The 24262-nt window shown below is 38.1% G+C and overlaps 2 protein-coding genes across 4 annotated transcripts in view; one reads left to right on the forward strand and one right to left on the reverse strand.

Moving 5' to 3' along the window:
* Window positions 1-11038, forward strand: part of CIBAR1 (CBY1 interacting BAR domain containing 1) — a 25385-nt gene extending 14347 nt beyond the window's left edge. Inside the window, exons 7-9 of the mRNA XM_070382957.1 lie at window positions 5334-5447; window positions 9115-9234; window positions 10900-11038. Of these exons, the coding sequence (XP_070239058.1) occupies window positions 5334-5447; window positions 9115-9234; window positions 10900-10989 (324 nt within the window). The 3' untranslated portion in view covers window positions 10990-11038. The remainder of the gene's footprint in view (window positions 1-5333; window positions 5448-9114; window positions 9235-10899) is intronic.
* RBM12B (RNA binding motif protein 12B) lies at window positions 9814-23243 on the reverse strand. Of its 3 annotated transcripts, XM_070382956.1 has the most exons (4): window positions 23090-23234; window positions 22843-22912; window positions 19614-19658; window positions 9814-19042 (listed from the first exon to the last, which is right to left on the reverse strand). In XM_070382956.1, the coding sequence occupies exon 4, from the start codon at window positions 19012-19014 to the stop codon at window positions 16060-16062; it is 2955 nt and encodes a 984-aa protein (XP_070239057.1). In that variant the 5' UTR covers window positions 19015-19042; window positions 19614-19658; window positions 22843-22912; window positions 23090-23234; the 3' UTR covers window positions 9814-16059. The 3 variants fall into 3 exon arrangements, with proteins under 3 accessions (XP_070239057.1, XP_070239055.1, XP_070239056.1); XM_070382954.1 differs by lacking the exon at window positions 22843-22912 and having other exon boundaries at window positions 23090-23243; XM_070382955.1 differs by having other exon boundaries at window positions 22843-23240.
* Between the last annotated feature and the right edge of the window lie 1019 nt (window positions 23244-24262).

A 24262-nucleotide genomic window follows, 5' to 3' on the forward strand; every position in this document is an offset into this window, starting at 1 on the left:
TGGACACGACTGAAGCGACTTAGCAGTAGCAGTAGCAAATAGCTCAGCTGGCAAAGAATCTGCCTGTAATGTAGGAGACCGTGGTTCGATTCCTGGGTCTGGAAGTTCCCCTGGAGAAGGGAAAGGCTACCCGCTCCAGTATTCTTGGGCTTCCTTGATGGCTCAGCTGGTAAAGAATCCACCTGCAATGTGGGAGACCTGTGTTCAATCCCTGGGTTGGGAAGATCCCCTGGAGAAGGGAAAGGCTACCCACTCCAGTATTCTGGCCTGGAGAATTCTGTGGACTGTGTCATTATCTAAGAATCCATTGCCAAAACTGAGATTATAAAGATTTATCCTGGTTTTCTTCTAACACTGTCATAGTTTTCACTATTAAGTCTTTGATCCGTTAATTTTTATGTTATCACGTGAACTGAAAGTTAAACCCCATTCTTTTCCATCTGTCAGCACAGTTGTTCCAGCATGATTTATTGAAGAGACTGTTTTTTAAGTCCTGGGACTCTTGTTGAAAGTTAGTTGATGTGTTTTATTTCTGAACTTCCATTTTCTTTTATTTATGTATGGTGGTGGTTTAGTCACTAACATATCTGACTCTTGGAGCCCATGGCCTGTAGCCTGCCAAGCTCCTCTGTCCATGAGATTTCCCAGACAAGAATACTGGAGTAGTTTGCCATTTCCTTCTTCTTATTCCAGTACCATACTGTTTTAACAGTGCTTTGTAGTAAGTTTTAAAATCAGGATGTATAAATTCTCTATTTTGTTCCTTTTTAAGATTCTTTCGATTATTCTGAATCTGTTGTAGTTTGATATGAATTTGGGAATCAACTTAGCAGTTTCTACAAGTCAGCTGGGATTCTGACAGCGTGCGCATGTGCATGCGTGGTCACTCAGTCATGTCCTGCTCTTTGTGACCCCATGGACTGTTGCCTGACAGACTCCCCTGTCCCTGGGATTCTCTAGGCAGGAATACTGGAGTACATAGCCACTCCCTTCTCCAGAGGATTGAACCCAGATCTCCTCCATTGCAAGTAGATTCCGTCTGAGCCACCAAATTCTGATAGGGATTGCGTCAACTCTGTGGATCAGTTCAGGGAGTACTGCCTTCTTAAGATGAACTCTTCTAATCCATGAACATGGGCTGTTTTTCCGTTTAGTTAAAGACTTTAATAATGTATGTTTTGTGCTTTTTAAGCTTTTTCCTCAGTATTTCATAATTACTGATGCTACTATAAATGGAATTGTTTACTTAATTTCATTTCAGTTGTTCATTGCAAATACACAGAATTTTAATTGATTTTTGTTTACTAACCTTATATCTTACAACCCTGTAGAAGTCTTCTATTAACTCTGATAGTTTTTTGCATATTCCTTTGGATTTTCTATATATAAGATCATGTCATCTGTGAAAATGTACACTTTTAATACAAACTCTATCAAAATCCCAGAATTACGAGTTCCAGAAATCCAGTCCAGTCTGTTAGGATTATGAATCTCCATTTTCTGTATCTTTCCTCCTTATCTGTCAAATTGTTCCTTTTCAAAGTTAAGCCTCATTTGAGATGTTTTATGATAAGGATGCACAAATCCTACACCCAAAAGCCTTAAAAATCAGATAAAAAGGGCTACTTTACCACACTCTTAGTTCTGATAAAAACAGTATTCAGGTACTGCTATGTTGATGTTAGCATCTCTGACAAACACTTCTATTTATGAGACAAATTCTTGGAAAAAATCATTGGTGCCACTCATATTTTGGGAGAAACAGACACAGAACATTCTTTTTTTTAAAGAGTGTTCTTATTGTTACCTGTTTTCAGGCAACTGTTTCAGATGGAAGCAGAACTTGTGGGTGCTTAAATCTCTCTGAGGATAGAAATGATTGACAGTAGTGAACACTGCTCATAATGTATTAATTATGAGGTGGGGTTTATCAACAAGTCCATCTGAATTTTAGTAGCAGCGTTAATTAGTAAGGTAGCACAATTCTTAGTAAAAGACTTCATACAAACCTTGCAAAGTGTTTGTCTTTCTGAGAGAAGTTGCTATGAACTTAGTTGTACAGAATGTGGAAGAAAACTCAGAGTTCTATTTGTTTCCCATGTAATAGGAAAAGTCATGAGTTATATATGTTGTCAAGGGAATTTTCTGACCTATGAAAAGGATCTTGATCAGGAGTCATTCCAGGGACAGATAGGGATAGCAGTTCAGTACTGGTAAAGTAGCTGATGTGAACAAGAAACATCTTCAAGATTTAGTTTTTATCGGCTTTATTTTTCTTATAAAATTACCATAAATTTTCATAAAATTGTGGAAGAAAACATAATTCCCTACTGAGAAATAATCAGCATCTTGGTTTATATCCTTCCAGACCTTTTTTCTATGAAACATACACAAGAAATATACTAAGGAGAATGACAACAACAGATATTTCTTAAGACATTACCTATGCCACACATTCTAAGCATTTTATGTGGATAAACTCATTTCTTCCTCACAGTGTCTTATGAAAAAGGCAATACTGTTACCCCTATACAGTTATATTTAAGTGGGACCACACTATATGTAGCATCTCTTTTTAAAATTTAATATATCGTGGATATGTTTGTGCTAAGAAAGATCCATATTGTCCTTTTTTGATATTCCCATATAGTATTTTGCTATACTATATGGAGAATAGTATAGCTATATGGATATATTCATATGTTTAACCATCACCTGTTGATGGACATCTAAGATTATTTTTGCTATTATAGATCTCATTGCATCATTAAACATCGGCCTTTTTGCTGGTTCAGTTGTTTTGGGGTGGGGGGGATAAATTACCGGAAGTAGCATTCTGTTCAAAGAGCATACACACTTTCAATTTGGATAGCTATTTATAACTTCTGTCCACAAATCTTTTGACTAATTTACAATTCTGCAGAACATTACACGAGCACCCAGTGTAACAATGTTGAGTAGTAGTATTTTTAATAGTACCTAATCTGATAGTGAAAAATCAGTATCATCTTAATTTGCAGTTAGTACTATTGAGGAAGAGTGTTTTTTCATATATTTAATGACACTAAATTACTCTCACTTGACCTTAGCTTATATTTTTAGTGTGTTGGCATTTTTGGTTAATTTTTAAAAACTCTTCAGACTGAGAAAATTAACCCATTATACTCAAGAGAAGATATGTTGAAATATATTTTCCCATTTTGTTGTTTATGGTATGTTTTTGCCACCTTATGGTCTTATTTTTGCTGCCAGATCTATTAGTCTTCTCTTTCTGCCTTGGTGTCATGTTTAGAAAGAAGTATTCATCCCCAAGTTTATATAACTATTTGCTGTAATTTCTTCTAGTCTTTGTATGATTTTTTAGTATTTTAAATATTTAAATAGCTTATGCAGTTGGATTTTACATATGGTCTGAAGCAGCTATGTCTAAATTTATTATTTTCAAATGAATAGAAAGTTCTCCTGAAATCATTCAATGAATAGCCTTTACTCTGGAGAGCTGTCATTGTACCTTTATTTGCAAAAATTGTTAACAAGACCTTTAATGACTTTTTTGTTAAATATTCTGCTTTCCAGTTAAACCAGGATGGAGGTTTTAATGTTACATAAGGAACAGTTTCTCATTTATCTGGCTTACTTGTTTAGCAATAAAATTAGCTAACTTGTGCTGAGCACTTACTCTAAGCCAGTAACCATACTATACTTTTACTTGGATTACATTTAATCCTTACGGCAAAACCTATGATTTTGAAATTAAGGAAGAAGAACAGATAAAGTGCTTAATATTACACAGCTGATTTGTTTCAGTCTTGATTTGAAGTCGTGCTAAGTCACTTCAGTCGTGTTCGACTCTGCTTCCCCGTGGACCTAGCTCGCCAGGTTCCTGTCCATGGGATTCTTCGGGCAAGAATACTGGACTGGATTGTCATGACCTCCTCTATGGGATCTTCCCTACCCAGGAATTGAACCTGCATCTCTTATGTCTCCTGCATTGGCAGGCGAGTTCTTTACCACTAACGCCATCTGGGAACCCCTGATTTGAAATCAGGTTTATCTTAATCCAGAGCCCCTATTTTTAACTATTGTACTACCTGCTTTACAGAATACTTGCCAATGAGTAGAGAATTCCATTAACTTCCCCACCCCCCACCAATAAAATTGAAGTACCCACCCAAATGGCCTTCTTGTCAAACAAAATAAAATTGAAAAGCGGAGAAACGAAACTCCTTGAATGCCTGTCTCTTACCATACTGACCCATTGCTGATTAGCACATTACATGTGATCACTGAAAGGTGTATTTATTTGCGGAAAATTATTTCTAAACATGATACTACAAGATAGCTGTATGGCTATCTTCCAAGGTGCAGGACCACTCCTATCTGGGTGGTTAAGACAGGAGAGCAGAAATGAAGGAAATGAGTATTTGACTATTGCTTTTGAGCCTAACCCATTTCATCTGTACTGCCCCTTTAAGGACAATGCTTGCATATTTTCTATCCTATTCTTATTCTGTCCACTTCTCCACGTTAATGCTCCAATTTTTTTATTTTGATAAGAGACAAGATGATAGAAGCATGAGATCCAATTTTTTGAAAACGTATCTGGCTTACATACTTTCCCTGCCTACCAGTTCTCTCACCCCTGCTTAGATCAGTGTGCACATCCTCATTCATTCTCTTTTCTCATAGCCTTCCCGACCAAAAGTTGTCAACATCTTGCTGATAAGAGTTTACCTGCAGTGTATTTGCCAAGGAAATAATTGAGTCCAGGGAAAACAGCACAGTACAATGAGCAGGAGCTATGGCCTTGAAGAATCAGACCCAAGTCTTAATATTGTAGCTATGAGCAATACTGAGCATGTCATATATTTGTAAACTGGAAAGCTCTATGCAAATGTATCGTGCTGTTTTCGGGAGTAGGAATTGTGGCTGGAGAATACAAGCAACATATAAATATGTTAGGATGGAATTCTTGCCTAAAAACATTCTTTTAAACACCAGTTGGAGTTGCTAAAAAAACAGGTTCAGAACTGAACTTCTTTAGCTAATAGTGACATTTAGTGATGTAGTGACAAACATCTTTTTTAAACGTAAATATCTAATAGAAGAACATACTTAAAAATGGAAGTAAATAATAAGATACTAAATATTTTGTGTAATTTTAAAGTTTTGCTGCAAAAGATATTTGCAACTATTTTTATTCCAATTATCGTTTGTACTTCATTTTCCCTGTTGAAAAACCTCTATTTAATAAAATGTCAAGACTATAGTAGAGAATAACTCTACTAAATTCACGAAGCAATTTGTTTACATTCAAATCCTTGTTTTTTCAGACTATATTTTCAGAATTCATCACTATTGAAATGTTATTTCACGGCAAAGCTTTAGAGGTCTACACTGCTGCCTACCAAAATATACAAAAGATTGATGAAGAAGAAGATTTAGAGGTAGGACTGTGTCTATCTAAGCTCAGTTCTTCTATTGATATGGAAATATTTAAAAGAAACCATTTTAGTGTGGGTAAAAATGTCTTAAATTACACTTTGTGGTTTAGATGTCATTTTATGCAGTTCCAAATAGCTGAACCTTTATGACTTTCTAGTTAACTTTTCTAATTAACCATAGTTAAGTTCGAAGAATTAATATCTAGTAAAACATAGAAACAAAGCCATAATGTGAAATAAGGTATCGTTTTGACTAATGGTGTAAGTCACTTATGTGTGTTAAAAACACTCTTTATTGATTTAAGCCAAAATTTGAGTGTTTATGCCACGCACAACACCGAAAGCTTTGCATGGATTTTCTCACTCACTCCTGTAACTCAAGTGCTGTGAGCATTCATTCATTTACAACTAAAGCAGGTGTAGAGGCTTTAGGTAACAACTTGCCCTTGACCACTTAGCTAGTCAGAGAGCAGAATCTGGCTTCTAACTAGTTTTGTGAGACTTAATCTGTAACCTATGAAATGTGTAGATCTGTATATAGGTGGAGGGGAGGTGGTGTCTGTGTGTGGCTGTGTGTGTGTAGGCAGGGGGTGGGTGTGTTTCACTCAGTCGTGTCCAACTCTTTGTGACCCCATGGACTGTAGCCTGCCAGGCTCCAATGTTTGGGATTCTCCAGGCAATACTGGTTCTCCAGGCTTCCTTTGTATTGATAGTTAAATGCAAATATTAACTCTTAAATATTCAAGATGTACTTTGTCCATATATCTCTACAGTAGAAGTGAGAACAGCCATGTATTCTCAAGATACAGCCAAAATTTTTTAATTATATAAGTTAATTCCATAATTTTCAAGGATCCATTTATTTTTTAAGTAATTCTATCTATCGAGATCCCCCAAGGCTTCACTTCCCACTACTCCACTGGTTTCAAGAAACGTGAATTCAGTAAAACCAGACTATACAGCTTGGCCAAAATGAAGTACATGTTTTAGTATATGTTTTCCAATGCCAAAATCTGATCTCACTTTTACCTCAGTAAAGCATACACAATCATATTTCTATTTGTTAATAGAATGGTTTCTATTCCCTACTAAAGCTTTCTTAATTTTCACTTTTTACATCCTATTTTTTTAAAAATTATCATCAAGCTTTTAACTGTTAATTTATAAAATAGCAAATGTTTATAGTGATTACTTTAACCAGCTACTGACCTGTGCATTTTCACTGTATTATTTTAATCCTACCATGAATTTTAATAAAAGTACTTATGTCCTCATTTCTACGGATGAAAAAACTGAGGCAGTGAGGCTAAGGAACTTTCCAGAGGATCCCATAGCTAGTAAAATAGCTGGAAGCCAAACAGTAGTCTGACTACAGACACTGTTTTTATCCTATCTGTGCTGCCAGAAGCATGGTTCTTGGTGAGTGAGATGAACTATTTCCTGTAAGAAACACTGCATTGAGTGGCAGGTTTAAAATTGATCCCCTACTTTCCCTATAAGGTTAAAGTTCCCATTACAAGTATTTTCATTCTCCACTTTCTAACACCCTTGACTTAATGCAGTTTCAAGTTCCTCAAGCCCTCTGGACCCAAAGATTTTCTTTCTCGTTCCACAGGTCTTAGGTATCTTTTTTTGTCACAGCATTTCCTTTACCACTTCTCTTAACACTATTCTTCATCAGCTAGCTAGGTAGCTTGTAGGAGAGATCCATAAACACTCAAAATCTCAGTGTTGTCTAGATGTGTTTTTGAGTATCAACTTGCCCCCTTTTTCCAATGGGGCACTACTGAGCAAGTTAATTTCTTCACACTTCATTGCTTATCTCTAAAACGGAGACACTTGTGTACATTCGTCAACTGTTTACTGAGCATCTGTTATATGCCAGACACTGTTCTGAGTGCTGAGGCTTCAGCACTATAGAGTTGGTCCAAGTTGTCAAAAAGCAGAAACTTAAAAAAGGAGTTCAGGCATTAAAAAAAGATGTTTCATAATATGAAGGAAAAAATGAGAGATAACATACTGTTGTGCAAATGAGTGTATGTGATGGAGGATCCTATCTGGAGAATCAAAGAATGATCTCTTAATCAGAAGTTTGAGGGACAGTTTGAGGGATATGTCGAATCCCTGTCTACAATTTCAGGCAGAGTACAGATAGTTATACAAAGGTCCTGAGGTATAATGCATTATGATACCGTAACTTGTGGAAAGGAGAGGAAAGCAGTCTGGGGAAGAGTTGTGTGGGATAAGCCAAAGTAAAATTACATCAGCTACTAAGGAGAGGAAGGACCCTTTAAATACAAAGTCTCTTGGAAACAAGTAGAGAAAAGATGCAGAGAGGGACAGAGAAATAATTTCCTATTCTTAGGTAGTAGTCCTTACTACATGAGAATTGCTGATTTATTCAGATAGCAGCTAGTATTTTACATCCAGTTATATCAGAAACCATCTTAACTGATTTGTTCTTCACATTAAAAGTACTATCATATTCCCCTTCAAAAGATCACCTCTGTACATTCAGTTCAGAGCATATTCAGATCTTGAGACTCACTCCTAGAAAAGATCTTGGACCATATATTGGAAAATGCAGTATTGCCAATAAATATTCCTGTAAATATGTTCTTTTGCAATAGATTTAATATTTAACTGGTTTAGACTTTTATCCCAAGGGTGGTATATTATCTTCCATTTCCCACTTTTATCTTTGTTAGAAAATCCAAAGAATGTTGTTTTAACAAAAATGTATTTCTTCCAAATACCAGTGACTTCAGTCATCCACTTTTGATATCATACCAGGATGGCAGGGTCCACGTCTAGCACCAAAATATAATTGGGTCTTCAGTAAAACTGTTAAATAACCTAATTATCAATATGCCTGAATTGCCCTAAAACACAAGTCTTAACCTCTTTTGTTAAGTTTCATCCCTTGATTGCTTTTATATGCTGTACTTCTTTAATGTTTAAAAAAAAGGCAGAAAAAAGAGCAAGCTTTTGTTTGTTGAAGTTTTAGCTAAGGGGAAAATGCACTGTTGGAGAGTCATAATCACATTTGCTTTAAAAAAGCAAAATGATAGCATAAAGAGTTGAGGGGAAAATGAGGGAATATGAAGAAATTCACATTTGATAGACTTGCCTGTTTTATGTTACAAAGTGGTATAAAAGATAAGGAAGCTTAAGAGTGCAGTAATAGTTGGACCTACTTTCAGGAAAAAGAACTGACAAGCAATGGCATTCCAGATGCTACTGAGATTGGAATTTCATAGAATGGCTTCATTTACTCTTCTGTGATATACTGGGACAGCACTGTAGTGAATTTAAACTGTTGAGTTGAGGATAGGCAGAACAGAAAGAATCAAAGGTGTGACTTACTGTCTCACTGGCTTGCATGCTCTTTGAAGGCAGGAACTTTTCACGTTTCACAAGTAAAAGCTCTTAAGTGACTGTTTCAGGACCCATCATTTTACGTGGTTCAGTAGAATTTTCTAGCTTACATCTTTTCAATGTAAAATATTTTTTTAATATTTGTTTTAAATTTACAATAAATTAAATAATGTCCCCAGGGCAGGATTGGGGAGGGGAGTTGCTTAAACAAATTCTGAACTAAAGGGAATGTGACTTTCTAGATTTCCAGTTTAGTTATCTAATGTATAACATTGTTTTATCATTGCAACAGGTTTTCCGACATTCTCTGTATCCGCAAGATTATTCATCCCGTTTAGATATTGTAAGAGCAAATTCGAAGTCACCTCTTCAAAGATCATTGTCTGCTAAGTGTGTATCTGGAACAGGACAGGTGAGCTAGAAACAGTAATTTTAAGGAATGTAAGCTACTGCCTTTTGAATTGTTCAGTACTAAAAATGTTTCCCTTAAATCATAGGATCTTGAATAACCTGCTCTTCCCCTCTTCTATATAAAATGATGTAAAACTGCATTAGGTTCTGCTCTATTATTGATATTTCTTTTATTATCTGAAAGATAAATGACTCTCTGAAGCAGAACATTTGGGAGCAGAGGTAGAAGGGATAGGAGAATGCTAATTTACATTTGTTCTGTGCTATAATGTGAAGATCACAGATTGTGAAATCAAGCTGCCTAGGATTTGAATCCCACTAGCATGGCTTACTGGAAATTATACCTAAAAAGGACCTTTCCTGAATGTTATCATAGATCCAGAAGCACGTATCCTTAGGTAAAGCATCAATTTTCTCTTTTCTTCTATATCCAGAAAACCTGAGGTACCTGATATCTAGAGTAGGATAGATAGTAGGCCCTTTTTTCTCAGGGGCCACAGAGAAAATACCAGGTTATGTGGACCACATAGTCTCTGCCCCAACCAAGAGCAGCCACAAATAATACATTAACAAATCAACATGTTGTAATAAAACTTTATTTATAGCAACAAGACAAACTGGGCTTTAGCTTGCCAACTTCTGATTTAGAAAGCTATGATCTTTTGCATATCTAGTCTTCAGAATTTAAAATTGAGCATTCAGTTGTAATGTGACCCAGCACGTTGTTTTATCTTCTAAGCACTTATTTACTGCTTTTAACTTACACTTCTCTCCCCCTAACCAAATTATACTTTTATTATTCCAGTACTAAGTGCCTTGCACATAAATTCCATAAATCTATAGTATATAGTACATAGAGAATTTTGACTATTTAGAGCTAACAGTATCACCTAGGTTAGCCAAGATCTGTGTAACACTTTAGACTACATAATGCCAAGGTTTCTCAACCTCAGCACTGTTAACTTTGAGCCAGATGATTTGGGGCGGAGGGGGCCGGGGCGCGGTGAGGGATCTTGTCCTGTGCATTGTACAGATGCTGAGCAGCATTCCCAGCTTCTACCCACAGTTCAGTAATGCCCTTACCCTCCCCCAGTCGTGACAATCAGGTGTCTCCAGACACTGCAGATGTCCCCTGGGAGGCATAGTCACCCTCTGAAAAGTGCGAAGCAGGATGACCCAAGTGGCAACAATCAGAAATGAAAGCCATGTCATGAATTCAGATTCTCATCTCATTAATTTTAAATCACACTAGGTTCAACGTTTAATATTTTTGCCTAGTTGAAATATCCTTGTGTTCTGCCATCCCTTTGAGGACTCTCATGTTTTTGTGACCTAAGAATTATTTAACTTAAAATATTTTTAATATTTATAATGTACTTTTCTCTGGAAGTATGTTATCAAAGTACTGATATCCAACTGGAGTTCAAATAGCTAACTTCACACTTTTCTTCAAAAAAATAACATGAATGAAAAAATTTTGTGATTGTTTTTAAACCTTTAAGGACAATTCATAATTTAGAATTTTCATTACTAAAGATTATTATTTATGGACATTTTTCTGATATTTGTTCTATGTACTCTTATCTATCAGGGCATTAAAAAAGATACCAGGCATGTAAAAATATTTTTAAGTCAGTGATTTTTAAAACATGTTAACTTTTAACAGGTATTGACCTGTCGACTAAGAAAGGATCACCAAACAGAAGATGATGATGAAGAGGATGAAGACTTAGATGTTACAGAAGAAGAAAATTAAATTACTTAAGTAAATTTTGCATTTCCATTTTCATCTTAAATGACCTGGAATCCAGAATTACTAAAATTACAAAACATAATACTGGCTTGATACGTTAAACCTCAAAATTAAATCCTATTGGAAATGTAGAAATTATTAAAGGAAATTTATGCCAACCAAAAATGGAAGTTTTAAAAAACATCAGTCATTTCAACATTTCTATCTAGCATCATACTATCTTTTTTATAGGTTCCATTGTTTTTAAAAAACAATGTATTTTGGAAGTATTTCACATACACTAACCGAGTTAAATCACAAAAAGAGATTTAACGATTCCACTTCCTTTAGATTAAGACGCCATGCTTTCAACATCAGAAAAGGGTCCTAGGTAGTCATTCTGATTAAATACAAATTTTATTCCATAAAGCTTTCATCAAAAAGACAAGTGTTCTTTTTCCTTTCTTTTTCACTTTTACTATAACCTAAAGTTTCATTATTCAGTATATAAATTTACTCTTCAACAAGAGTATTACAGTCACTCTCAAATAATAGGGCACCATCAGTGTTTTACAACTATACATAAGCATAAATTTTAGCTTTAAAAAGCTACATTCAGCTTAATTCTGGTTTTAAAACAAAACCACTGTCAAACTAAACCACTATATATGGCACCACAACTTTTGGAAAGCTAGAATTTGGTGGAATATTTCCCTTAAAGAATATAGCCAATCATAAATCGGTAAAAAATTATATATTTTATCAGCCTACCATATAATCAGTAAGAGTACACAGTCACTCTCTTTCCTGAAAATAGAAAACAATTTAATCAGAGCCTTTCAGTATATCTGATGCTTTTACTTCTTTGGATGGAGAATTGTACTTCTCATTATTTCATAGATCCAAGTCTGGCATATAAAAATCAGGAAATTGATATTATCTGGGATTACCACAAAAAGCAGTTGTTCATAACAGAAAATACTTTTCTAGAATGCTTTTCTGACTTTTGTTATTCATGGTCTGTTCTTAACAAAGCATTGCTTCCTGAAAATAGCCCTAAGTGATATAGTTACTTAATAAAATACTCAAAACATTTTAAAACTGTAAATAAATATCCCAGGTGGTACTAGTGGTAAAGAACCCACCTGCCAATGCAGGAGATCTAAGAGAGGTTGGTTTGATCCCTGAGTTGGGAAGATGTCCTGGAGAAGGGAATGGCAACCCACTCCAGTATTCCTGCCTGGAGAACCCCATGGACAGAGAAGCCTGAAGGGCTACAGTCCACAGCATCACAGAGTCGGACACAACTAAAGTGACTTAGCACACAGCATGCACAAATAATTTACATTCATAAAAAACTGAGGATGTCATTGCATTTTCTGTATTTAATCTTGGTATTGTAACTAGGCAAAAAAAACAAGGTTGTAGTATTTCTCTTGCAGATTATGATCGCAACTCACTTGAGCATCAGTTGCCCTATTTGTAAAATTAAAATAGTGTCTGATATTTAAAGCAATCAAATTATGATATAAAATGTATGCTCTATTTAAAAAAATATTCTAAGAACAAAAGGACTATTACATGTAATACTTTAACTGTATAATTAATTTTTAGGCCAGCAATAGGTTGGCCAACCTGAAAGCGTTGCTGTTTGGTCGCTATGTTGTGTCCAGTGTTTGTGACTCATGGACTGTAGCCCACCAGGGCTCTCTGTCCATGGGATTTCCCAGGCAAGAATACTGGAACGGATTGCCATTTCCTTCTCCAAGGAATCTGCGTGGCCCAGGGATCAAACCCATATCTCCTCCATTCACAGGTGCATTCACAGGGGGGTTCTTTACCACTAAAGCCACAAGGGAAAGTCTTAAAAGGGTTATAAAGTAACTATTTCTACAATTTGTGAGCTGGGACAGAATCAAGGCTATTACATAGATACTTAGGTAACCATATTTTAAAATATAAAAACCTCTTTTTAGCTTCTTTATAAAAAGACAGGCAACCAGTCTGACTAGTTAGTTGGTTATAGGCTTCCATTTGTCTCCAAAATAGATATATTAGGGTTACTGGAACTATAGTTAATTCATATATAAAGATCATGTAGTACCTATTACAGTTCACTAAATATTAGCTAACATTTATGCGGAGATGGAGGTGATGGGGTCACTGCTTAATAGGTGATATATGGACCAAGAGCCAATGCTCATGACAGTATTGTCAGTAAGTGTGTAAGTGTGCACTCCTAAGGAGTCTTACTATCTCTTGGTTATGAGATTAAGCTTACTTTCTAGGCATGATCTATATTTTTCAGATGCCTCAAATCAAAAATGTTTGGCTTTAAGATAATTAAAATGCCACTGGGTATTAAACTTGATAACCAATATGCCACTATAATACCTAATAAATCTAGGAGAGGAAACACAACTGGCTATGAGATTATTATTGAAGCTGGGCAATGGGTTAATGAGGATGTAGTGCACTGTTCTCTTTTATGTGTTTGAAATTGGTGGTGTGTTGGTAAACTGGCTCACTGCGGTGGAAAACACCCTAATATTCTGCACTTACCAGTTTCCATAGTGTAAATACTCCTACCATGGCCCATTTAAGTTACCAACATGTTGCTGAAGGCAAAGTTGTGAACAGATGTGGAGAAATGGCTCCCAAGCAGTAGAAGCCAGTTTTGTGTAGCAAACTTAAAGTTAAAAAATATACTAAACTGAAGATCATGGAGTAGAATTCTTATCAATCCAGTAATTTTACAATCAAAATACAAAGCCTGTGCTTATTGTTAGCCTTTTAATTATCACCACCATTCCACCCTAGCCTAGACTGAGAAGCAGTTCCATATTAAGTTATACTTCACCTTAAGTTTCATCATAGCTTTCATTTATTTATATGTATTTGAGAAGCATTTTTAGGTCTTCCAATACACTTCAGTAAGATTGATCAAATCAACCATACAATCTGAGCACTTAAAAAATCTTTTCTTCCTAGTGTCATTTTCCTAGCTTGTGAGCTTACTAGTTTCAAGTGCCATAGTGATGTGCTTTTTTGAACCAAATTTACCAGTTAATTCATTTTACTGCCAAGTAGGATGTTCAACATAATTAAAAACACAGAAACTTCAGTTGGTTTTTCTTAGACTTCTTTAGATCACTAAAGATGAGTATTGCGGTACTAAATGGCTAAATACTAAAAAGTGTTCTACAATACCCTCCAAAGTACTGTATATAAATTCAAATTTTATTATTTGCTCAGTGTGGGGAAGTATCTATCACAAAATTGAGGGAAATCAACTGTTTTATGTAAATTATAAAAGACCAATCAAAATCAAATCATGTTTGATAAAATGAACAATTTTAAATTAGAAGCCAATATATATTGTCTGTCTCATAAAGAATCCCTGGATATATAGTAACTTCTAGTTACTTTGTCTTTTATTCACAATGTTTGGGCATATTAATTTTATCTTTTTTTTAATGCTATTTTTAAAGCAACAATGGAGGTAAAAAAATATCCTTTACTCTTGAATTATATTTTTAGCATGGTCTTCTTTAGTCGGTAAGTCGTGTCAGACTCTTTTGTGACCCCATGGACATAGCCTGCCAGGTTCCTCTGTCTGTGGCATTTCCCAGGCAAGAATCCTGGAGTAGGTTGCCATTTCCTTCTGGACCCATGGATTGAACCCATGTCTCCTGCACTGGCAGGCGGGTTCTTTACCACTGAGCCACCAAGAAAGCCCAGCATGGTCTTACTAAAATTAAAAACTACCATTTAACAAAGTTGGTAGGCCAAAGTATTAACAGCATGAACTGGAGTGAGTAAGTCTGTCAGGGTTGAAATTGGCTTCATGATTTTTAACTATGACTTTAGGCAAGTTACTTAAACTCCGAATTTATCTCATTTGTGAAATAAATACTTGTAAGCCTCTTAAGGCATATTAAGATGACATTATGCATGTAAAGCACTTAAACTGCCTAGCGTATAGAAAGTACCCAATGTTAGCATTATTATTATGGTATGAAAAATCAAATCCAGTATTTGCAAAATCTCTACAGTGTCAAATATCAAAGAAGTAAAAATTTAATCTCACAGAATTCTTGTTATATTTAGTCATTGAATCTCCAGATAAAAAAAGTTTTGAAATTATGAATAAACAACCACAAGTTATATAAATCATAAGTAAATTCTTCCTATAAACACAAACTATGTCCATTTATCAGATTCTTCCCAGCAAGAACCTGAAGGTCCCCTTGTACCTATAATTACTTTTTTCTCTTTTAAGTATTGAGTAAATCTTATCAGTCTGGTTGATGAGATGTTGGAATAAACCACAGAACTACACAAAGAACTCATATACTATTATAGAATGTCTGGTCCCTCCTGTCATATTATTTAATATAGCTGTTGAAAACCTTCACAAAAGAAGCTGTAATTCTTTTTTCTATATATACAAATACAAGTTAATTAGTTCATCTATTCAGTTGCAATTTTTTTATTTTTATAAAAACTTTGAAAGTTAATTTCCTAAGCCTTTTACATAAGTAAACTTCAAGTTCACAGTCTGTCAATTTTGAGCTACTTATGATTAAGGGGAGGCTTAACACAGTAATATCTCAGACAAAGAAGAGGGCATTAATTCTGCAGGCAGTTAGCAATAAAAATGCTAACCCTGAACAATCAGTCACTGACCATTTCCTTATACAATTGGAGTAGAAATGTAGACTACAGAATGGAAACAAAAGTAAACATAAAACTTGTCTTCCCCAAACACAGTTTTCTACTTTATACAAGTCTTGACATTTACCCATGACATCAACAAAAATTACTGCACTCAGGGAATTAGTTCTCCCCCCAACCCAACCCACCCCACCCCCATCAAAAAAAAAAAAGCATATATATTTTTAAGTTAGAAAAAGTGAATGGCAATTTGCAAGCAAAAGAAAACCAGATTCACATTCTACTATTTACATTTCTTCTGTTCACAGGTCAAAATTAAAATGTTTCTTTTCATTAGATAATTAAAAATAAACACTTAAAAATGCATTTTACTGCATCAATACTGTGGGGAGATAATTATCAATTTAGAAATGCTCTCTAGAGCAAAATTAACTTAACCTTGCGGGGGCCAACTGGTCTATCATTCAGGTCTTTAATAGCAGCCATAGCTTCATTGTAGTTTATCATGGCAACAATGGCTTCCCCTGTGGGTAATCCTTGCTCATTATACTGTATTGAAACTGAATCAGGTATGATTCTATAACCATGGAAGAAATCTAAAATCTCATTAACATTAGCTTTAAATGGAAGATTCATTATCTTAATAGGTGTTACTCTACCTGAATTACAATTTAATTTCGGATCAGGCATAAATCTCCCCTCAGGAAAACTTCCCATATTACGCTTTCCAAAATCAAATTTGCCACCTTCTGGGCGACCAAAATTCACAAAAGGACGATGACTTCTAAAACCAGGGGGGCTCCTAAACTCCTCACCAGGAAGTCTAAATCTGTCAGGAACTCTGGAGTCCTCCTCTGGAGCTTCCCTGAGGTCTTCCTCCGGGAGCCGCCTGAAGTCCTCATCAGAAGGGCTTCTAAAATCTTCCTCCTGAGAACTCCTGAAGTCTTCTTCAGAAGGGTGCCTAAAGTCTTCATCCGGAGGGCCCCTGAAATCTTCATCCTGTGGGTGCCTAAAATCTTCCTCTCGGGGGCGCCTGAAATGTTCCTGGGGTGGCCGCCTGAAAAGTTCCTGAGGCGGTCGTCTAAAATGCTCCTGGGATGGCCGCCTGAAGTGCTCCTGCGGTGGCCGCCGGAAATGCTCCTGAGGTGGTCGCCGGAAGTGCTCCGGGGGCAGCCGACGGAAGTGATCTGGGGGCGGCCGTCGGAAGTGCTCTGGGGGCAGCCGCCGGAAGTGTTCCGGGGGTGGCCGTCTGAAGTCCTCGGGAGAACCTCGAAAATCCTCCTCAGGAGACCGCCTGAAGTCCTCCTGGTGGGGTCGCCGGAAGTCCTCCTCAGGAGGGCGCCTGAAATCCTCCTCCGGGGGCCGCCTAAAGTCTTCCTCAGGCTGTCGCCTCCATTCCCCTGGGGGAAGCCGCCTGAAGTCTTCCTCAGGAGGCCGCCTCCAATCCTCCTCAGGTGGCCTCCTTAAGTCTCCCTCTGGGGGGTGCCTCCAGTCCTCCTCCTGGGGTCTCCTGAAGTCTTCCTTGGGAGGTCGCCTGAAATCCTCCTCAGGTGGCCGCCTCCAGTCCTCCTCCCTTGGGTACCGGAAATCCTCCTCCCGAGAGCGCCTGAAGTCCTCCTCAGGAGGCCGCCTGAAGTGTTCCTCCTGAAGGCGCCTGAAGTTTTCCGGGGACCGCCTGAAATCCTCTGGGGAATGCCTAAAGTCTTCTGGAGGGCGTCTTTCAGGTGGTCGGAAATCCCCCTGAGGATGCTTGAAATTGTCCAGTTGCCTCAAGTCCTCTTGCTGATGCCTAAAGTTTTCCGAAGGGCCACCTGAGTATACTGGTGGATCATTTGGGTCAAACGAATGGGAATGATCATCTCTATCACAAGACTGTGAATGGTCATGCATTCTTTCACTAGACATTGAAGAAAAATTTACACCAAACTCCTGCATTTGTGCCTCAGATATGAGCCTTAGCAACACCTCTGTCCCCAAGAATCTCCGTCGGTTTAAACGTTCAGCTTTCACGGCCTGTTCTTCTGATGTGAATTTCACCAACGCTTCTCCTAGACCAACTCCTTTGTCATCATAAAGCAAGCAAATGTCATCCTCAGCAAGAGAAAAGTCAGCAAAGAACTTCTGCACTTCAACTTTTGTAACATCAAATGGGAAATTTCTTATATATATGCACAATTTCTGGCCAGAGTAGCCTTCTTGAGAGTGTTTTTGTGAGACCTGTCCAAGTCTCTCTTTCTCTGTTGATGCTGGTCTTTTCTTTTCATAACATTCAATGAACTTCAGCATCTGTTCCCTAGAAACTGGATCAATATAAACTGGACGATATTGTAAAACAGTCTTATGTAAACCCAGAGCAGTGTTATAGTCTTTCAGAGTCTTGAACATCACAAAGGCATATCTTGTTCTTCTTTCATCTTTATATAAAAACCTAATCTGTTCATTTGTCAGATCAGTATCTCTAAAAAAATTTCTTAAATCTCTTTTGTTAATACTTACAGACAGATTTTTTAAGTGAACATAAAATCCCAGAGGAGAACGGGAACATGTTCTTCTGGGAGATTTTGAATGAGATCGTTTCCGAAAATGTCTATCATTAATTCCTCTTGGTGGTGTATGTTCTTCAGTCCTCATAGAAATGTCACCTTCCTTAATTAAATTACCTCCAAAATCAATCCACTGTTTTTCTGAGCCTTGCATTACTTCAATAAATCTTGAACCCATAAAACTTCTATGACATTTAAGACCTCCTGAAGCATCAATACATGAGGCAAATTTTACTATGGCATCACCATTATTTCGGCCATCATGATGCTTTAAAAAAATTACTCCATCCACACACAAACCAGAGAAAAAGACACGTACATCATCTTCATTTACTAAGTACGGCAAGCCTCGTAGAAACAAGTAAGGATTCTCAGCTGTCAATGGCCGTGTCTTTCTTGGCCTTAAATCACCATGTCCTGTACCGTTAGTATGAAACCCAGCATCTTGATTAATCGGAGAACCATATCCAGAATTACTTCCTTCTTCTTTAATAGCCTCAACAAAATTAGATAAGCTGCCAACCCCTGATGCCCCAGATCCTGGTCTCTCTCTTCCCATGCGGTCAGTTCTTTTCATTTCTATAGTCTTCTGCATTTCTGCTTTACTACTAAGAAAGAGCTCTACAGATGAATCCTTGATAAACCCTCCTGAACGACTTACGGCACGTCTTGCATCTTCATCTGTTGCAAAAATAATAAAAGCCTCCCCAATTTCCCCTCCAATTATATGCACTCCTCCATCAGGAATAGTCAATCCCGTGAAGAAGTGACGGATATCCACAGGCCCCGCAATAAAAGGAAGCCCCAGTAAACGGATGACTACAGCCATGCTGAGCGCAAACCACAGCAATAATGACCTGCAGACAGAAAGGTACACATAATAGCAAGTCTTATTTTTGAAGTACCTAATCCAAAACTAAACTTAATAATTACTGGTCCCTACCTTCTTCAGCATTTATAAATGAAAACAAGATATGCGTTCACAACGATATTGACTGTATCTAATTCTTTAAACAAATGGAATAAATTTTCTCCCAACTAAACATACAAATAAACCAGCTACTTTGAAGAAACATTTCCTATCACCTATCCTATACAGTGTTGAGTAGAAAAAAAGGTCACATCTCTGTACATCTGCCAAGTGCTACTTCACAACAAGACCAAACTATTTTCAGACATATCTGCTAGTGAAACATGAGAGAGAGCTTTGTAGATTAAAGAATTTTACCAACCACAACAAATTTTACATACTTATAAAAGCCATCTATGGACAGTATATAATTTCTGCTCATGATAATAAACTGCCTACCACTAGTGCATTACTGGCCAGACATAAAGTACAGAAGCCATGCATACCCAGGTGTACTATTCTACTTTTTTTTTTTTTGTCAAGCCTCTGTGAAAAGCCTTAAGCTCTGGATATCTTACCTTTTTATTTCTTGCAGACCTGTTAATTCTGTAAAAGCAACTTAACTGTGGAAAGAAAATGAAATATAATTAATCCTTGGACCCTGTAATTGACCTTAAACAACGCCAGATTAGGATATTCACTTCACAATTACCTATTAAAAGTGAAGCAATATAAAAAGGCACAGCTAAGAGTATTACAAAATGGTTGTCTTTGTTCCAAGGGGAAAATAATCATCTTTTAGCAAAAAGGTAGAAATTCCAAGGAGACCTCTGCAAATTATTTAGAAACAAAAAACCTGAAAACTTAACAACTGGTCCTTAATTGAAAGTGGCCCCAGAAAAAGGTGACAGAAATGTTATATATTCTGATTGGACTATTGGTTACCTGGGAGTATAAATTTATCAAGGCTAAATGAACCTATCCTTAAGTAAGGTCTGTGCATTTGACTGTATGTGAATTTTACAACCAATTTTTAAAAATCTTTTCTACAAGTAAAAATGACAATTTAACACCAAAAATTCCCGAAACCCTATCTTCCACTTGAAAAAACCAATATCTAATTCATCATTTCCAACTCTCCTGTAAATCTTTCAAATCATAAGAGCAAATCAAATTAATAAATGATACAATAAATGAAGAAAACCATTTTTAAAGCAATAAATCCAAACCAATGGCTACCATCTGGACACAATTTTAAGTTCTACATAAACACCTCACACTTCCAAACATGGAACCCAATTTCCTGACTCCACTAAGACAAATAGTAAAATATCCCTAAAATCTAAAATCTCAATTACTTATACTCAACTATTGCTACTCTGTATCTTAAACTCAAATTTTATTACGCTAATAAGTTTACCCCATTTTGAATAACTGTCCTGCCTTCTGGGGAAACCCAAATGACTATACAGAAAGGTAGAAACATAGTAATACATTAATTTGGAATATTTGGGGATATCAGTATTAACTATTGAAAAATCTCAAAATTCCTTACATCAAATACTTTCAGAGATACCCAAACTAAGTATTCTTACCAAATATGTTTTTTAAGACCTGTTAATGATTATAAATTATGTCTTTAATGAACAAATGTTTTAATTCAGTACTTACACTTAAATAACACTCATCCACAAAGTGCTGTCTGAAAACATGGTCTTTGAGGTCTGCAAGGTCTATTTTCCTTTGAAAAAGGTCCACTGACTACTTTTCAAACTACAACGATGATATCAAGAAACTAACTGGCATTTTTTACGCATTTGAATTATCAATGCCAAATTGATATTAAAAGTATTAGTGAGATTTGTTGCTAAGTCGCTTCAGTCGTGTCCAACTCTGTGTGACCCCACAGACACCAGCCCAGCAGGCTCCCCGTCCCTGGGATTCTCCAGGCAAGAACACTGGAGTGGGTTGCCATTTCCTTCTCCAATGCATGAAAGTGAAAAGTGAAAGTGAAGTCGCTCAGTCCTGTCTGACTCCTAGCGACCCCATGGACTGCAGCCTACATGGGATGTTCCAGGCAAGAGTACTGGAGTGGGGTGCCATCACCTTCTCCAATTAGTGAGGTTTACTATATAATATTAATGCATGAAAATGGTGGGGCGGACATAGGACATATAAAAAAATCTTTGTACTTTCCACTCAATATTACTGTGAACATAAAAAATAGTTCTAAAACTTAGTCTATTAGACAGTATCTGCCTGGTACCCCCCAACCACCCCAAAAATGAGTATAAGCTTAACTTCTTCAACAAACCCACACCAACATTTTAATAAAAACTACAAATGGCTTCTGGATGTTCACATTAATATTCCAAGACTCTTTCCTATGCAAAATGACTTAGCTCCTGTTACTTTTAGAAAGTCGTGTAAAACATTTTATCCCTGCTAAACTTTTAAAAATGTGAAACATATCTACAAAAATAGTCGAGAACATTTCACAAAATAATTACCATCAAATTTTAAGAAGTCTTATAATTTATCCTAATTTGAAAACAATATTTTAACTAAGTAGTTTCATGAGTACAAATTCATGAATTCCAATTCAAGAATATAAAAAAAATTTTCTTCTAATTTGCCACAGAGAAACATAACTATTGCTTAAACTTTTTTGCCCTTGAAACAGAAGGGCAATGTACTATTTATCCCTCTACAGAAATACACTTAGGAGATCACCTGTAAGAAACCAGATATCAAAATGAGCAACTTTCCTGTGGTTTCCACGTGATTTGCCTAAGCAAATACCCCAGAAATTCTATTCTTAGAACGCTACACAAAAAGCAAAAAACCCTACTCTACACTTAAAATATTTCTTACGAATGCAACAAAACCATCGTTATAGCTGTGTTGATTTAAAGACTGAGCTATTAGAACTTCTAACTTATTAAAAAAAAAAAGGGAACTGAATCCTTAAAAGCTCATTTACGGGTAAGTGGCTGAAATTAACAAGCTCATTTTAAATAACTTAGCTGATTTTATCCAAGGACTCATCCCACTTAATCATTATCACAAAAACCCCATGAAATGCTTATTTTCTAATCAAGCCTTAGAGGGAAAAGGGAGGAAAGCTAACTTGAAATGGTATTATCTCCGATCCATTCATCTTAACTAGAGAATAGCAAGTCATTTGCCAGACATGGTGAGAGAGAGATAACTGCTACTTCTTAAAACCTAAAGTTATGATGAAGTGCATTTAAAATGCAAGAGTGAACCCTGCAGAAAATAATCTACCCCACTCCGTAAGGATTCTTTATGACGATTTGCCTCTTTATCCTTTTATAACGTAGATGATTAAAATCAAAAGCCAAAGGCATGACGACACAGAGCCAAGTCCCCAGTAGAAACTGGAAATGAAGGCGAATCCACACGGCACAGGAATTCCCATTAACATCCATCCTCCTCAAATGGGGATCATCCGAAGGCATTGCTTCTATAGCTCAAAAAGCCTTTGTCCAGACTCCCAGGGGTCAGAGCTTCCTTCTTTTGCTCCAGGCCAAAGTTCCTACGTGGGATCCGATGCTCTTGCCAGACCTTCAGCCAAATCAGCCTTCAAATCAACCTGGACCACCCAACCTCCGTGCCTTTCCGTTACACCGGCTCAAGGGCAAACATTCCACCCCGACTCGCCCAAGGATGAGCTGTCCCTACATCTAAACGCTTGGGCTCCCCTCAAGCCTAAAACTAGCAGGGCCTCCAAGCGCTTTTCCTGCCACCACTGACTACGATGACATAGCAAAGAAAAACAAGTACCTATGGAATCCTTCCAGATCTCCACTCTCTCAAGCCGACTGACAAGGGCACGCACAACACCACATGGAGGCTGCCGGGGAAGTTGGGTGCGTTTAGCAGGGGAAAAGAGGGTGCCCTGACGGCAGAAGCTAAGCTCGCTGCTGGCGCGGCCCCGCCTTTCCCTGTGCTTCGGTCCGGGCCGCCAAGCCCTCCCCACGCCCGACGCCCCTGCGGTAACTGCTTCGCACTAGGGCGATCAAACACACACCGCTGCCGCCGAGTCGGAACCCCAAGGCTGGGGGCGGGGAGCACTCCTCGTCCGCAGCAGCCTCCCCAGAGCCGGGAGAGCCCTCAGCGAACCCAGAAGAAGATGGCGCCCACTCTCTCCCCTCCGATCCGGACAAACGGACGTACGGTGGCTCTGCCCATGCGCTCTGCAGGCGTCCCCCCCACCCCCACCCCCTCTCCCGCCGCCCCGGCCCCGTCTGCGCACGCGCCCTAACGTTCGCAGACTTCCCGTTGTCAAGCGGGAGGGAGGAGGCGTCAGGGCGCGCGCTTGCCCGGGGCCAGCGGGATCGAGCTCTTGCGCATGGTCAAAGCCCGCACTGCGTGGGACTCCACAGTGCCGGCGGAGAGCTTCCGTTAACAGGAGTTTGCGGTCAGCACACGGCTGTGATGGGAAACGTGTGTAACAGCCGAAGTACACTGGACGAACGTTCGTGATTCCCAAGGGCTACGAAAAGAGTCGCAAAAGCAGAGGAAACACTTTTGGATGCTGACCAGCGCCCCATGGGACTTCTGGGCGCGGAGGCCTTTTTGTCCCCTTTTTATTTGGCTTCCCTGGTGGCTCAGACGGTAAAGCGTCTGCCCGCAATGTGGGAGACTCGGGTTCGATCCCTGGGTCGGGAAGATCCCCTGGGGAAAGAAATGCCAACCCACCCCAGTGCTCTTGCCTGGAGAATCCCATGGACAGAGGAGCCTGGCAGGCTACATATGGTCCGTGGGGTCGCAAAAGGTCAGACATGACTGAGCGACTTCCCTTTGTTTCTTATAGGCAAGACTCCAGCCTCCATGATCTCTCACTTCCAAAAGGCAGCCGTCAACATCAACAATTAAGAGTCGTGTCTGACTCTGCAACCCAATGGACTGCAGCCTACCAAGCTCCTCTGTCCACGGGATTCTCCAGGCAAGAGTACTGGAGTGAGTTGCCATTTCCTTCTCCAGAGGATCTTCCCAAGCCAGTGATGGAACCCAGGTCTCCTGCATTGCAGGCAGATTGCTTTCTCCTGCACTGTATAAGGCAGGAACAGTTCCTAATCAAAGGAGGAACAGCAACGAAATCACCACAGGCAGGATTTAAGGACCAGAGAAGCTCACCAAGATTAGGAGACTGGAATATTTTGGCTCGGACCTGTGCCTCCTGCGTCCTTCATTGGCAGGC

Source organism: Bos mutus, chromosome 14, assembly GCF_027580195.1.
Source record: "Bos mutus isolate GX-2022 chromosome 14, NWIPB_WYAK_1.1, whole genome shotgun sequence".
NCBI classification, from domain to species: Eukaryota; Metazoa; Chordata; class Mammalia; order Artiodactyla; family Bovidae; genus Bos; species Bos mutus.